Genomic DNA, 17,004 nt, shown 5'->3' on the forward strand with positions numbered 1-17,004 from the left:
CTGTCTCAGACTGTAGAGCCAAGAGCTATCTATAGAGAGCTGTCTAGGGAGCCATCTTGAACAGAAGATAGGCCATCAGCTTGGAGCCATGATCTGACTTATGAGTTGTTTGTTTTCGAAGCTCCAAAATACCCCTTTAGAAACCAGGACCTAGCTGGGGCTGGTCCTTGGCAGATAGCATACATTCAGCTCTGTCTAATGCTAAAAGAGGAGCTAGCTGAAAACAGATTTTTGCATTCCACATATACAGTCATCCTTAAGTCTCTTTTAGGTTCAGGTCTCAGGGTATACTTTGGACTTTAATAGGGACAGGACACTGCAAGTCTACCCACTGAGGTAGATATTGCTTTACAGAGGAAATCTATCTTCTAAATAATAATGTATGATCAAAAAGGTAGTTTTAAAAGATGTATCAATGCCACAATTCTCACACATATAAAGGACAGAGAACTCAAATACAGAAAACATCAAGGAAAAGTGTAGATCACTTTTACTCATTCTCACCTTTGATCTAGCAGCACTGTGGTTGGTTGCAGTTCTTAGATCAATGGCTGTACTGAGCTAGTCTAACCTCAGAATAAAGTTGGTTTTGCCTCTGGGTAAGCTGGCTCAAAGGAAAGCCACAGCTGCCTTCATGCAGGACCCAAAGGAGTTCATTTACTAGCCCTGATTTCTGTCTGTCTCAGGACTAAGACATCACTTCAGAGAAATCCATTTAAGCTTCATTTTTATGCTAGCATATGTCTGTATGCAGTACCTGCAGAGGCCAGAAGGGGCATCAGATTCCTTAGGAGTAACTGGAGTAACAGGAGATTTAGCTACCAGGTGGTTTCTGGGAATGGAACCTGTATCCTCTGTAACAACACCCAGTGTTCTTGAATGCTGTCCAATGTCTCTAGCCGCTTCTTTTATTTAAATTTTATTTTTATACATTTTATATAAAATAAATCACATCACTTTCCCCCTTCTCTGTCTTTTCTCCATCCCTTCCCAAATTCATCCCTTCCAACTTCTTCCTTTTAAGTATGCACTAATATATGAATAAAACATGCTGAGTCCACTTCTATTGGTTGTGTGTATATGGTTTTGGGGATGAACACTTTGCATTGAATATGCAATGGGGAACTCATCCCTGCCTGAGGCTAATTCTCCTATTAAAGAGAGAGAATTCCTCTCTCTAATGAGCAACAGAAATCTGACTCCAAAGTAACCTAGGCAGCCTTGGAAAGTGAACAGTATCTAGAATACAAACCATGAGGTGGTAAATACCTCAGTTAACACTTGCTGATGCCGTGGCCCTGAAGTTCTGGAGATACAGGGAACTCTATGGACATTGAGGTTCCATAAACCGTCCATCACTCCAAAACAGAAAAGGATAAAGGTGGAATGGAATACTGACCATTCTCACCTTTGATGACTTTGAAATCCTGAGACTCCTGCCCCCCACTTTCTTAGCACCATGATTACAGGCCTGTGCTACTGTGCCTGGCTTATGAGGATTCAACTTCATTTAATGAGTCATGACAATGATGGAATGAGTAAGATGAGCAGTCATACTTAACTATATTGCAAAACCACTTATCTCTATGAACCTGGATTTCACAATCTGTAGAATATGAAGAGAACTCTGTCCTAGTCCTTTGATGAGTTGTAATAGACTCAATGGAAGACAGTGGAGGCTAAGGCAGGAGGGCTAGATTTGATGGAAGACTTTTTCTGTTACTAGAATTAGTACCAGAGCTTTTATCCTGGTTACCCTAGCAAGCCAGACTCTGTCACTTATCCTTAAATAAGCCAATTAAAAGAACTGAATTTTCTAACTGTAACATGCCTACCTATAATCCAGGCCCTCTGGAGGCAAATTGGGCAGATCTCTCTGATGTCCAAGGACAGGCTTGTCTATATACTGAGTTCTAGACGAGCCAGAGATTCATAGTGAGACTATTATATTAAAAAAACAAAACAGAAAAAATAAAACAGAAAAGGATAAAAAAGAAAATTATTAATGAAAATTGAAAATATGTTAACATACTTATTCAGTGACTAATTTGGAACAGTGATGAAGTTATAAGGTAACTAATCAGCCGGGCGTGGTGGCGCACACCTTTAATCCCAGCACTCGGGAGGCAGAGGCAGGCGGATTTCTGAGTTCGAGGCCAGCCTGGTCTACAGAGTGAGTTCCAGGACAGCCAGGGCTATACAGAGAAACCCTGTCTCGAAAAACCAAAAAAAAAAAAAAGGTAACTAATCTATCCTTGGGGTCCCATTGGGTTTAGATAGAACCCAAGAGATATGCATAACTAAGAAATCTAACCAAGTCATATAATGAATTTTTTTCCCATCTGTAAATTCTTCCCTAATTCTCAGCTCCTTTCTTTGAATTGGGCTATTTAAATAATAAGTTAATATCTATTCGGCAGAGAAGTTTTCATCTGGAAGAATCAGTCTTTTCCCAGGGGAAACTCAGATTTTAGGGTCCACTGTCTCACTAGATGTTAGTCTAAGGGAGAGATGCAAATGTCTCTTTAGAATATCCTTATTCCTAACAGACATATAGGTTATAGGAATGATAAGATGGGGACTGAAGAGCTTTAAGGTCTACTTGGAGACCATCAAGTTGGGGCCTGTAGGGTACTGTCACTGATGGCTACATGTAATTGCCAAGAAAAAGAAAGAGTGGAAGATTTGGAGGGGCTGAACCACCACATTTGGGTGAATACGAAGAATACATACAGTAGGAATGAGCCCCAAGCATTAGTCTATGGCCTTTTAATTCTCTTCCTTTCACATCCAAAGCTTTTTCACTAATACTTCATCCATACTCCACAGCTCTTTGTAAATGCCTGATTTCCCCAGCCTTAGAGGGCTTCTGTTTGAGGCTCAGGTTCCCCTGACAACAATCTCAATGTCATCTTGAGTCACTATCACTCAAGGCTCCTAACTGAATGTTTTGAAGGCATCAGGAATGCAGAATGCAATCCCATTCAGACAAGTCAGTCTTCATGTTTGCCAATTCTTTTTCTTTCCTGACAGCAGGGTACACCTGACATGTGTTCTTGTGGGCTCTCATTGCTACCTATTTACCAAAAGTGAGATACTCAATTTTGTAGATTTGGTCAAGTGGTCAACCACTTTGTAAATACTCCCATTGTCAGTTCCTCTCCTATTTATTTACTCTTCCCTATTTATGTGGAGATATGGGATGAAAAACGTCTTTAAGCACTGAGTCTAAGTTAGTTTCTGATGCTACCAATTTTATATTACTTCTGGGGTCATAGGACTGAGGTAAAGATGAACTTAGCATCAACAATTCACACACTACTGTTATTAATACCATATTCATGGGGCTGAATAGATGGCTCAGCCCCTAAAAGCACTGGCTGCTCATCCATAGGGGATTTGAGTTATTTAATGTTTTTTATATTTTCTTCTGTTAAGCATTTTAAAACTAACATTTTTAAAATCTGTTGAGAAAACAGGACATATTGTGGGTACATCTCCTACACCTGGACTTGAACACAGGAGGCTGACACATGATAGTCAAGAGTTAAAATGTGTCGGGCGGTGGTGGTGCATGCCTTTAATCCCAGCACTTGGGAGGCAGAGGCAGGCAGATTTCTGAGTTCGAGGCCAGCCTGGTCTACAAAGTGAGTTCCAGGACAGCCAGGGCTACACAGAGAAACCCTGTCTCGAAAAACCAACAAAACAAAACAAAACAAACAAACAAACAAAAAAAGAGTTAGAATGTAGCCTTGACTGATGACTGACATTCAAGCCAGGCTAGATAACAAACAACAGCATCTGAAGGGAATTTGTGAAAATATGAAAAACAAGACCAGGAACTACCCACTGTGGGGCAAGTGGACCACAATACCAGAACTGGTAAGGTTGAGTGAGCTCAGACCCCAGGAGTCTCAAGAGAATTGAGATAGGCGGGAGTCAAGCCATTTCTGTACTTGCACTGGAACATGTAACCATGACACCCCACTGAGATGACCATGACAGACATCCATGTAGGGCAAAGACCTGGAGTCCTCCCCCATGCAAATAGAGTATCACTAACATCTCAAACTGGGCCAATAGGAAACACCTACCCCTAAAGACCACCCCATTCCTCAGTGTTTATATAGTCCCTGTCCATATGGAATAAAGCTCACAACTTATTTCACTAATGATACTCTGAGAGTGGCTATTTTACATAACTGTAACACTTGAGGAAGAAGTTTTTCCCAAAGCATTCATTGCTAGACCTTGGACCTAGATGTCTGGCCAGATTCACACCTCTACCTCAGTAGTGGGACCTTGGCTACCTGCCCTGGTACAGGCCAACACACCTCTTTGATTCTCTTCTGAGAGCTGTAACACTTCTGGCACTCCTGCCAGACCCAAGCCCCATGGAACAGTTCCAATTCACCCTTCAGGAGGACAGATATTAACCTACTAGCCTTTCACATACATCCTTACTTGAAAAGTATAATCACTCGCTGACCTATATTTAAATAAACAATGGACCACTTAGATAATGGGCATCCCATTCTATACATTGCAGCAGAGCCTATCACCTAGTGAAAACACAATGTAAGATGAACAGAAGCTATAGAAGGAATACAATGGCCCAATAAACTTCTGTGAATGGATTTACCATATATACAGTGTCTTAGGGTTTCCATTGCTTGAAGAGACACTATGACCAAAGCAACTCTTACAAAAGACAACAAATTTAATTAGGGCTGCCTTACAGTTTCAGAGGTTGAGTCCATTATCATCATAGCAAGAAGCATGGACATGTGTAGGCAGACATAGGGCTAGAGGAGCCAAGGATTCTATATCTTGATCTGAAGGTAACCAGGAAGAGACTTTCCACACTGGGTGGAGTTTCAAAGCCTGTGCCCACAGTGATGCATTTCCTCCAACATGGCCACACTTACTCCAACAAGGTCACACCTACTAATAGTGCCACTTCCCATGAGCCAAACATATTCAAACCACCACATTCTACTCCCTCATCCCCATATGCTTGTTCAAACACATGCGTGGGGGCCAGAAGTAAACATAGGATAATGCAAAATACATTTAGTCCAACTTCAAAAGTACCCATAGTCTACAGTGCTCTCAACAATGTGGAAAAAAAATCCAAACTTCAAAGTCTCTCTTGAGACTCTTGCAATCTCCTAACTGTAATACCTCATAAAACCAAAAGGCAGATCACATATTTCCTATATATCATGGCACAGGATATGCACTACCATTCCAAAATGTCATAGTGAGGAAATATTGGATCAAAGCAAGACAGAAAACCAACTGGGCTAATTCTGAACTGCACCTCCATATCTGATATCCACTCCTTTCAGCTTTGTTGACTGCAACAAATTTCTTTCTCAAGGGCTGGTTCCACTCCCTGCTAGCAACTTTCCATGGCAGGTATCCCATGGCTCCCACAGCTTTAACATCTAGGGGTATCAATGGCAATGTTAACTTTATAGCTTCTTGTTCCAGTGTCTGGGATCTACACATGGTTTTCAGGGCTCCTCCAAAGGGCTTGGGTCATTTCTCCAACTCTGTCCTGTTGTGGAACTCCAGGTTTAGGTAGATTCATTCCACTGCTGCTGTTCTTGGTGGTCATCCCATGGTACTAGCATCTCCGATATGCTGGTGCCTTCTGCTGCAACTAGGCTTCACCAATAGCCTCTCGTAGGCTCTCTTCACAATACCAAGAACTTCTTTGCATGACCCCTTCAGTCTTGTGCTGTCAACTGCACCTTCACCAGTGGTCTTCCCTGGCCTCTTGCTGAGGTCCAGCCTCAGCAGGAGAGAGGAGGTGAATGGGAACAGTGGAAGAATAACTTGGAGACAGTGATGGATGCCAGCTGACAGCTCTGCAATCTGCTCAAGATAGCTCTCTTGCAGACCAAAGACAACTCTAATCTGCTTGAAATAGCTCTTGCAAACCAGGGCCACTTTCTTATTTGCATAAGCTACTTCCTTAGTAACTGTTTAATCATTTAACCCAGGTTCTCTTTTGATCATTCCATAAATCAGTATTTTATGACCTTATTCCCTTGACTCTTAGAAATAGAAACTGAAATATAGAACATATTCAAAGCAAATGAACCAGACAGCAAGTACATTTTTTTTTTAACTAGCAAGTCCTATATGGTTCATTGGACACAGTGCATGTGGTTGAGAAGTCTAGACATAGAGGCTGTTTTGTGTGAAAAAGTTAACTTTAAGTATCATGCTTTTTATTTTTTCCAATTTAGAGAGCTCTTGCTTATGCTGATATAAGCAGCATTGAAGCTCATTTTTATAATTCTTAGCTACCTCAATATATTCTTTTAATCTTTGGATTTTTTTTCTTCTTTATCTCAGCAACTCCAAGGCTTATTATTAAGTGATGCCCAACAGTAGAAATATTATCAAGCCATCATCTTTTTTTCTTGACACCAGACTTTTGTCTGTCCCCAACCTCTATTTGGATTGCACATATAACTACCTCCCTTAGGAAGTAAAATATCGGGATCAAATTTAGTTGTTGATATCTTCTGTGGAGGAGACAACCATTTTCCACTATTATCTGATCCTTATTTTTAACTATTCCTTTCTCTTTTGTGATCCAGGGTTTTTTGCTTTGTTTTGTTTTTGTTTTTGTTTGTCTATTGACCAAATCATTGTCTTCTTCTTTAGTATCTTTCTGACAGAGCTCATTCATTAGTGCAGCTATTTCTGTTCTTTCAGGTTTGTGAAGCCCCTCATACAATTTATATTGCATCTTTATATTTTGCATAGTTGAGAAATACTGTAAAGGACAGCTCTTACACTGACTTATATATTCTTGAACGTCTGTTGAACTCATGTTTTCAGAGTTCTTTCCCACAGTCTTAAGGGGTCCTGAAGGTCACAGCATCACCATATTGATGAGGATCACCAGAGACATTTTTGCTCCCTGGAATCATGCCATTTCTAATTATCATGTAGTCACTGACCTTGGCAGAGAGAACATTCTCCTGAAAAAGGAACATGAAGTAAAATATGTACATTATTATACAAACAAGTTTTATGACTATGGCCACCATCAGCACTCAAGATGACCCACATCCTGCTGGCTCTGCTCCAGGGATGGAAATCATGTCATACCTTCCCTCTGCAACCATGCCAGACCTTGCAGCCTCTCAGAGTGCCAAGCATCAGCTGCTCTCCTTGTCCCCTTCATGCCTTCAAAACTAATACCACCTGGGTGATTCTTACACATTACCAAGTCCGACTGCAACACAAGGTACAACCTTAGCTATTTCTGAAACACAGCTTCTTTGTACTCTTAGAAAATACTTCCCAGATTTCACCTCAGTGATTCTGTTCTCTTCTTAATCACTGCTAATTTCTTAGCTCCAGCTAACCAGCATCAATTGTCCCAGTAGTCCTTCTTAATATCCTTCTATAATATCCTTCCTTCAAGGCTGAGACAAGATTTATTTTTCCTAGAAACTGAAGACAACTATGATGTTTAAAGGTTGTTTTTTTTTAAATCATTCACATAAATAGTGTTTTTCTATTGTCTGAATTTCTAAATCCTGACATCAAGATGATATATACAGGCTTTATTTACAAGGCTAGACACATGAATGTTCAGTGAAGACATGTTCATTCCTAGGATCAAGGTCAGTTGTTTTTGTTATTTTTTTGTTTTTTGTTTTTCTTTACAACTGCCTGTAATTCCTGCTACAAGACCTAAGGGTCTAATATTTTTGGAACAAGCATGCATATGCATACACATACAGACACACACACACACACACACACACATCACAAAGACACACTGATATCACATTTTAAAAACAAATTGTTAAACAAATAATTTTTTATTCACAAAAGTTTTTCTCATGTAAGCATTCATTCCTATAACTCAGGTGTTGAGGCTTACCTAGAGTTTTTCTTCATCATGAATTGGCTCATGTAACAGCCAGCATGTAAGCTTGAAGTCAGAAAAGTCAATCCTTTTCAGTTGGTAGTATTTGGGGAGATTTAGAAAATGCTGGCCTGCTGGAGAAAATATGTCACTTGGAGTGACTTGAGTGTTTATGGGTATGGATATACACCACTTCTAGTTCCCATTCTCTGCTTCATGCTGTTCAGCTACCAAATATTTTCTGTGGCCCCAATCAATAGCAGCTCGATTACAATAAATTCTTGTCATTTCCACTGGCCTGAGTTTGAGTTGTGCTGGATCTCAGTAAACCCAATAACACAAAGGCTTTACCACATTGTTTACATTCATAAAATTTCTAAGCAGTATGAATACTTTAATAATGATGAAGACTATAATAGTGTGCAAAGGCTTCACCATACTAAATATATTCATAAGGTTTCTCTCCAGCACAAATTCTTTCATGATGATGTACAAAGGCTTCACCATATTAAATACACTCACAGGGTTTCCTTTCAGTATGATTTCTTTCATGCCTTTGAAGATGACTGTGGTGTGCAAAGGCTTTACCACATTGCTTATAATTCATAGGATTTCTCTCCAATATGTGTTCTTTTATGTACTTGAAGACTACTGTGTTGTGAAAAGGCTTTACTATAATGGTTAAATTCATAGGGTTTCTCTCCAGTATGTTTTCTTTTATGTACTCGGAGATTCCTGTGACATGCAAAGGCTTTACCACATTGATTACATTTATAAGGTTTCTCTCCTGTATGAATTCTTCCATGCACTTGAAGATGACTGTGATATGCAAAGGTTTTACCACATTGATTACACTCATAGGGTTTCTCTCCAGTATGCGTTCTTTTATGTATATGAAGAAGGTTATGAGAAGGAAAGGCTTTACCACATTGATTACATTCATAAGGTTTCTCTCCAGCATGTTTTCTTTTATGTACTTGTAGAGTACTGTGACGTGCAAAGGCTTTACCACATTGATTACATTCATGAGGTTTCTCTCCTGTATGAATTCTTTTATGCCTTTGAAGATGACTGTTACGTGCAAAGGCTTTACCACATTCATTACATTTATAGGGTTTCTCTCCTGTATGGGTTCTTTTATGTACACGGAGACCACTGAGTTGTGAAAAGGCTTTACCACAATGGTTACATTCATAGGGTTTCTCTCCAGTATGTATTCTTTTATGTACTAAGAGATGATTGTTATAAACAAAGGCTTTACCACATTGGTTACATTGAAAGGGTTTCTCTCCAGTATGCGTTGTTTTATGTATTTGAAGATGACTGTGATATACAAAGGCTTCACCACATTGGTTACATTCATAAGGTTTCTCTCCAGTATGTGTTCTTCTATGTACGCGGAGACTACTGTGCTGTGAAAAGGCTTTACCACAATGGTTACATTCATAAGGTTTCTCTCCTGTATGAATTCTTTCATGCATTTGAAGATAACTGTGATATGCAAAGGTTTTACCACATTGATTACACTCATAGGGTTTCTCTCCAGTATGTGTTCTTTTATGTATTTGAAGAAGATTGTGACATGGAAAGGCTTTACCACATTGATTACATTCATAAGGTTTCTCTCCAGCATGCTTTCTTTTATGTATGTGGAGATTACTATCATGTGCAAAGGCTTTACCACATTGATTACACTCATAAGGTTTCTCTCCTGTATGAATTATCTCATGCCTTTGAAGATGACTGTGCCATGCAAAGGCTTTACCACATTTATTACATTCATAAGGTTTCTCTCCTGTATGAATTCTTTCATGCCTTTGAAGATTACTGTGATATGCAAAGGCTTTACCACATTGATTACACTCATAAGGTTTNGCTTTACCACATTGATTACACTCATAAGGTTTCTCTCCTGTATGAATTCTTTCATGCCTTTGAAGATTACTGTGATATGCAAAGGCTTTACCACACTGATTACACTCATAAGGTTTCTCTCCAGTATGTGTTCTTTTATGTATTTGGAGGTCACTGTGAGTTACAAAAGCTTTACCACATTGATTACATTCATAGGGTTTCTCTCCTGTATGAATTCTTTCATGCCTTTGAAGATTACTGTGATGTGCAAAGGCTTTACCACAATGGTTACATCCATAGGGTTTCTCTCCAGTATGAATTCTTTCATGCCTTTGGGGATGACTCTGATACACAAAAGCTTTACCACAATGAGTATATTGAGAGGGTTTCTCTCCAGGATGACTTGTTTCATGCCTGTGAAGATAATTGGCACATGTGAAAGCTTTACCATATTCATTACACTGATCAATCATTTTACATGTATGAATAAATTTTACAATTTTATCTAATCATAAAGAAGAATCGGATCTTAAGGTTTTATCGTGGCGTTCTCCTTCATTATGAGTTGTTTTACATTTTTGACGATAACTATAATGAAGATACCTAGAAATAGCATTTACATGGCTCACATTTATAGCATTTTTTAATATAAAATTTTCCACACATTTGAAGAGAACTGGAAGAGCTCAGAGCTTTAACACATTGATTGCATTCATATTTTTTCCTATAGTAAGTCGTACCACATTTGCAAAGTGAACTAGGACAAGCAGAATTTCTACATTCGTAACACCTATAGGAATTTTCTGCAGTGTGAGTTTATAGATATCCCCAGTAAAGTTGGAAAACTGGTGGGGTCCATGAGTTGCCTCCCAAACCACAGGACCACTGACCTCAGTCAGATAGGGATAATTTATTGAGTATGCACCCCAGGACTGATTGATCAGAGCCACAGGTCAGACTTGGGAGCTGAACCGTGATATTGAGTTAAGATCCTACAGGGCTTTTTAAGCCTGAGATCTATAAACATCTGTGCCAAGGTATTCCAGTCAAGACTTAGGTATAAGGGATTTCCTTATGAGCCACATGTCTTTGTTATACATTTATCCTGCTCCTGTTGTTTGGGGGATTCAACTATGCTAGGAGACTTACCTTGTCTAATATTCATGTCTCAACTTGTCAACCAGGATGGGACTTATCTTGTCTAACATTCATGTCTTAACTTGCCAACTAGGAGGTCAGTTACACACATACATGTCTCTTTCTACCAAGTAGGATCTCAGTTTCTACGGAGGTCTTGGGATCTTAAACGTTATTCAACACCTACTCAAAATGAAAGTTTTATAACAGATGCAGGTGTTTCTCTTATGTTGGGGTCCATCCCAGGTGCAGCTTATAAAGGCAAATACCATAAATGCTTATACACAGGTGCAGAAAATGTTGCTGAGATTGGTTTGGGTCCAAGCTTATACAAAGCAGTTCTAACTGACTTCTCTTGTGATTGGCTTCCAAGAGCACAGAGTTATATTCTGAAATATATGAAAAATGTCAGACTAACCACCCACCTAGGCCTTAACAAAAACCAATTAATTGCAAACTTGTATCACATTCAGAAAGTCTACTCATATTGGATACTACTACATATCTTCTAATTGTTCTGGGAGAAAGAGAGGTACCTTCTTTCTTTCTTTCTTTTTTTGTTTTGTTTTGTTTTGTTTTGTTTTTCGAGACAGGGTTTCTCTGTGTAGCCCTGGCTGTCCTGGAACTCACTCTGTAGACCAGGCTGGCCTCAAACTCAGAAACCCTCCTGCTTCTGTCTCCCGAGTGCTGGGATTAAAGGCGTGTGCCACCACACCCGGCTTTTTTTTTTTTTTTTTTTTTTACTTTTTTACCTTACTTCTGTCAATAGCCCTATGCTCACATGGCTTGTATCCATTGTGACATATGATAACTTAATTTAAAGAGTAACAATGCATTCATGTAGTTTGACTTTTTAATCTTCATAGGCATGTGGTATGGTAGTAAGGTTTCCTCATAATATTCTTGACTCACATACATTGCCCCTCTCATCAAACTTAGCAATGTTACTACATGTATATGAGAAATTCTAGCTTTACTATGGACTATTTGCTTATTAGAAGGTTGTGGACATATACCTATCACCTATTCAGTGTCTATTCCTTTTGCAATATCTAAATGGTAGGAGACTAAACAAATTGGAAGTTATACAGCATAGCTCTACTAGGGTTATGCTTCTGTTAAGGCATTTTTTTTCCTTCTTTCTTTGAGGAATGCCTTGCAAATACATCAGATATCTGACAATGAGGTACATAGTTCTGTGAGAATTTGATTGTTGCAGAAATTTTTAATCTCAATCTGGGGTTTCTATCTTACCTTGATCATTCAACTCATGGATAAAAGACACATAACTTTTACTATTCCCAACAAGCCTTTTAAACAGCACATGAGCTGGGCAGAAATCTTAACCTTTTTGCTATTAGAGTTGGCCTGATGCTACTTGTATTCTGATACTAATACTGATTCCTCAAGATTTGCTTTCCCAGACACAATAATGTCCACATGTAGACCCAAGGATTTAGTGTTCCTTGGCTTGGGGGGGTCGAAGGAGAACCATGAGGGGTTGAAGGTGAATGGAAGAGAAGCCTCCATGGGTAAGGGGAGTCATAAAAATGTAGCCCTGAGGACTGGTCAATTAGAGTTAAGAGCAGCCCAAATAAAACACAGTAATAACTCCGGACTATCAATAGAAAAATTATTAATCTTTAAAGAATAGAGAAATAAACAAAATTAATATAAATGCTTTTAAGCATACATGGATAAATAAATAAATCCAGGTCTTCGATCTCAATGTTTATGAGATAAAAGCAAGAATAGTTAGATATCTTGTGAGTCAGGCTAACTTAATCTACAAACAAATCCAGGTGAGTTCAGGCTACATCCAAAAAAACAAAAACAAAAACAAAAAACAAAACCCCTATCTCAATAAATAATAATAATAGTTTTTAAATTGTTTTAATTATCAAAATAAAGTGGTTATAAATTAAGTGGTTATAATGATATTACAAATCCTTTATGACAGAGGTCAAAGGAGAACAGACCTAAATAAAAAAAGAAGCTATATCATCTATTCTTTTGATGACTTTAGGTTACTGGACCAAAGGGATGCTATTTTGGGAAAGAGGTTCTGACTGGCTGGTTTTGTGTGTTAACTTGACACAAGTTGGAGTTACCATAGAGAAAGGAGCCTCCCTTGCAGAAATGCCTCCATGAGATCCAGCTGTAAGGCATTTTCTCAATTAGTGATCAAGGGGGTAGGGCCCTTTGTGGGTGATGCCTTTTTGGGCTGGTAGTCCTTGCTTTCTATAAGCTAAGCAAGGCAGGGGAAGCAAGTCAATAAGTAACATCCCTCCGTGGCCTATGCATCAGCTCCTGCTTCCTGACCTGCTTGAGTTCCAGTCCTGACTTCCTTTGGCGATAAACAGCAATGTGGAAAGTGTAAAATAAACCCTTTCCTCCCCAATTTGCTTCTTCGTCATGGTGTTTTATACAGGAATAGAAACCCTGACTAAGACAGGCTCTATATTTTTGTTGACAAACAAACAAACAACAGCAACAATATAAAAGGCTTTAGACTCCTTCTAAAATAATAAGGATCAGCCATAACACTTCAGCTATACATAGCCTATAAATCTTGTTGGCTACAGAGTTCTCAAAATTCATTATGCCATTCTTTCATATGGCATAAGTAAAATGTTAATTACAATTTGGCTATTGATTGAACTAATTCATAAAAAGTTGTTTTCACCTACTCAAACAAAAAACAAAAAATTAATCTTTAACTAATCTGTACACTTTTCACATTTCATACAAATACCTTTATTAAACTAAACATTGGTTGTAAGGTTTGTATATTACAAAATAAAAGACCAAGTGGTCAGTCCTGACAAAATTCATCCTTGGGGATGTTGAGATGGTGAGACGTGTGTCCACCTTGCCAGCTAGCTTTATTTTCACTTAACCATTTTTCAACTCCCTTTTGGTCACTCAAACAAAAAATTATTCACCCCAAATCAACAAAAAACAATTATAAAAAGCCCATAGTTCTAATCTCTTAAGTTGGGGTGGATGGTTTCAGTCATTTTATAAATTATAGATTTGTTGTTATTTTAGGAGATGATTACAAATAATTGTGCTTTTGGAAAGGGAAACAAAATAGGGAGCTTAGACTTGGTTATTTATATGTTTCTTACTTTCCTAGGTAAGGGGGAGGGGGTTGAAAAGAAAAAGGGATAAAAATATTATGAAAAATTAAATAGGGATAGATTATTAAAACTACTCACAAACCAAAAGACATTTTAATAGCCATAATCTTACATTGATTAAAAAATTTTTATATGTTAATACAAAAAATAAGGTTATATTTTGTTACATTGGTACAAAATTTGGTATATTTTATATATACAGATTTAAGGTTTTCATTGTTATAAATCTTTATATATTGATACAAAATTTAAGAGTAGTTATTTTTAGAAAGGCATTGTACCCATACAACTCATTTAAAAATATAAGGTTTAATCCCAGTCCTTTCAAAGGTTGTTATTACAAACTGTTTAGGATAATTAAATAATGTAAGTTAACAGTCAGTCAATCAAACACAGAGTTGTATTAGATACTAGTCTAGATTATCACAAAAATAAATATCCTGGACTGTACAGATAATAGGTAGCTGGAGACAGGCATTCTTTGCTTATTCAAATATGCTATAAATAAATAACTGGTCTACAAAAGCATCAGAGATCCACAAAATATGACATTTAACATTATTTCATTATCAAAAGATCTTTTAATTATGAGACATGTCTGCTCCTGACAATATACACTTCAAAAAAGATAATGAACATCAATACCTCTGTGTGGAGTTGCTTCAATTGTGGCAAGCTAGCCACTGGGCAAGAAATGCCCTAACATTATCTGTCCAAAAAGGACACATGGGTACAAGATAGTTGACTGCTATACTCTGCCAAGAAAGAGCAATATTTTATAAATATTATAAAAAATATTGGGGACTGTCCAAGCAGTAAGCTATCTCTGTCATTCCTATAATCTTTAAAATCCATGTTTCTAACACTTCCGCATACTCAAATAATGTTTATTCCTTCTCAAATCTCTAATGGGGTTAAAAATTAAATAGTCATAGCATTACTGTAAACTTAAATTGTTTAAGATATAAAGGTATGTTCTAGGTCCACAAAGGTAATTTTAGGAGAGTTATACAAGTTAGGATAAAAATTGATTTACATATAAAACTCTAGACTCACCAGGATAAAATAGGTAATAAAATACTTTCTCCTAAAATGCCAAATACAAACAGACAAGATTTTTAAAATGTTACTTTTACTTAATTCAATTTCATAATTGTTCCTAGGGTGTGTTGTTCATTATTATTTAAAAAGGAGCCTTTTTTTTCCAATTTCTTTATTAGATATATTCTTCATTTACAATTCAAAGGCTATCCCAAAAGTCCCTTATACCCTTATACCCTGCTCTCCAACCTACCCACTCCTGTTTCCTGGCCCTGGTATTCCCCTGTATTGGGGCATATAATCTTTGCGAGACCAAGGACCTCTCCTCCCAATGATGGCCGATTAGGCCATCTTCTGCTACATATGGAGCTAGAGACACGAGCTCAGGGGGTACTGGTTAGTTCATATTGCTGTTCCTCTTATAGGGCTACAGACCCCTTCAGCTCAAAAAGGAGCCTTTTTATTTAGACAAAAAAGGGAATTATTGAGGTTTGGTCCACTGCTACGTATTGTAATGCTAAATTCTATACATGAAGGTCTAGGCCTATGAGTGATTTCACACATTTATAAGCTTTTGTTGTGCAAACTTTATTCCCTGATTTAAAACTATTAGTTAAATAAAACTGGCTACAGCCAACTACTAGATGGATTAGAGGTAGGTGGGTTTGGAGTGACCTGGTTGGGGGAGGAGAGATGAAAAGGAGGAAGAACGAGTAAAGAGAAGAAAGCATCCATGAGGGGAGAGAGACCATGAGCACATGCCAGGAGAACCAGCAGGTATCTGGGGAACACAGCTGGGGAGGCAGCCAGGCCAGCAGCTTAGACACAAGAGCAGGGGTTAGGCACCTCAGTAATTGTCAAAGCCAAATAAAATAACCATAGTCCGAGCCTCATTTATTTGTAAGCTAGTCGGAGATAGTTTAAATTAGTTGTGCTATTCTTGAAACAGTGCTTTTTAACACTGTTGCTTTTCTTTAAAACTTCCAGGACACATTAACATTTTTTCAGATGCATTATTTATATCAGCTTGCACATGAAAATTACCTTCCATGTCTTCTGGAACTTTGACAATGTTCTTCAATATTATGGTCGTCCCAATTGTAGCCTAAAATATAGTACCAGAAAATGTATGATATATTATTGGAAATTAGGCAAAATTCAAATTACTATAATCAGTGAACCTTAGAACTATGGCCGATTTTTCTTTTCTTTCTTCCTGATTCGTTCTCTCTCTCTCTCTCTCTCTCTCTCTCTCTCTCTCTCTCTCTGTTTCTCTCTGTCTCTCTCTCTCTTTTCGAGACAGGGTTTCTCTGTGTAGCCCTGGCTGTCCTGGAACTTACTCTGTAGACCAGGCTAGCCTCAAACTCAGAAATTCACCTGCCTCTGCCTCCCAAGTGCTGGGATTAAAGGTGTGCGTCACCATACCCAGCTCTTCCTGATTATCACTTGAAATTACAGAAGATCATCAATAACAAAGAAACATTTGTTCCCTTATTTTAAAAAGGGAAAGAAAATTCACAGTCTTACCTATAGCAGTCAGGTTCTTGTAAGTCTCCAGCATCACATCTCTGTAGAGACTTTTCTGGGAATGATCCAGCAAAGCCCACTCTTCCTGAGTGAAGTTCACATGCACTTCATCGTAGGTCACTGCATCCTAAAATATCCCATACATGTGTACAACAGAAAGCATGATACCAACAACACTAAATATATGCTTCATTGACAATATATTCATATAATTCTAGTGCTTCCTCCACTTATATCCTGGCACAGAAGTTCTAATATATTAATCAAGTCATTTCATAGGGAAACTGAATAATGAGGTTCATCTCTGTGCCTTTTGAATAGGATGTAGCCTTGCAGATGAAATGCCAATTAACACAGAGAGAGAGAGAGAGAGAGAGAGAGAGAGAGAGAGAGAGAGAG

The 17,004-nt window shown here is 38.1% G+C and overlaps 2 protein-coding genes across 2 annotated transcripts in view; one reads left to right on the forward strand and one right to left on the reverse strand.

The window, feature by feature from the left end:
• LOC110285338 (zinc finger protein 431-like) overlaps positions 1-17,004 on the forward strand; it is a 60,501-nt gene that overhangs the window by 15,459 nt on the left and 28,038 nt on the right. The window lies entirely within an intron of this gene.
• Positions 8,418-17,004, reverse strand: part of LOC110285683 (zinc finger protein 431-like) — a 19,232-nt gene continuing 10,645 nt past the window's right edge. The window contains exons 2-4 of the mRNA XM_021152020.2: positions 16,606-16,732; positions 16,123-16,183; positions 8,418-10,171 (exon numbers count right to left, since the gene is read on the reverse strand). Of these exons, the coding sequence (XP_021007679.1) occupies positions 8,500-10,171; positions 16,123-16,183; positions 16,606-16,732 (1,860 nt within the window). The 3' untranslated portion in view covers positions 8,418-8,499. The remainder of the gene's footprint in view (positions 10,172-16,122; positions 16,184-16,605; positions 16,733-17,004) is intronic.

Source organism: Mus caroli, chromosome 19, assembly GCF_900094665.2.
Source record: "Mus caroli chromosome 19, CAROLI_EIJ_v1.1, whole genome shotgun sequence".
Classification (NCBI taxonomy): Eukaryota; Metazoa; Chordata; class Mammalia; order Rodentia; family Muridae; genus Mus; species Mus caroli.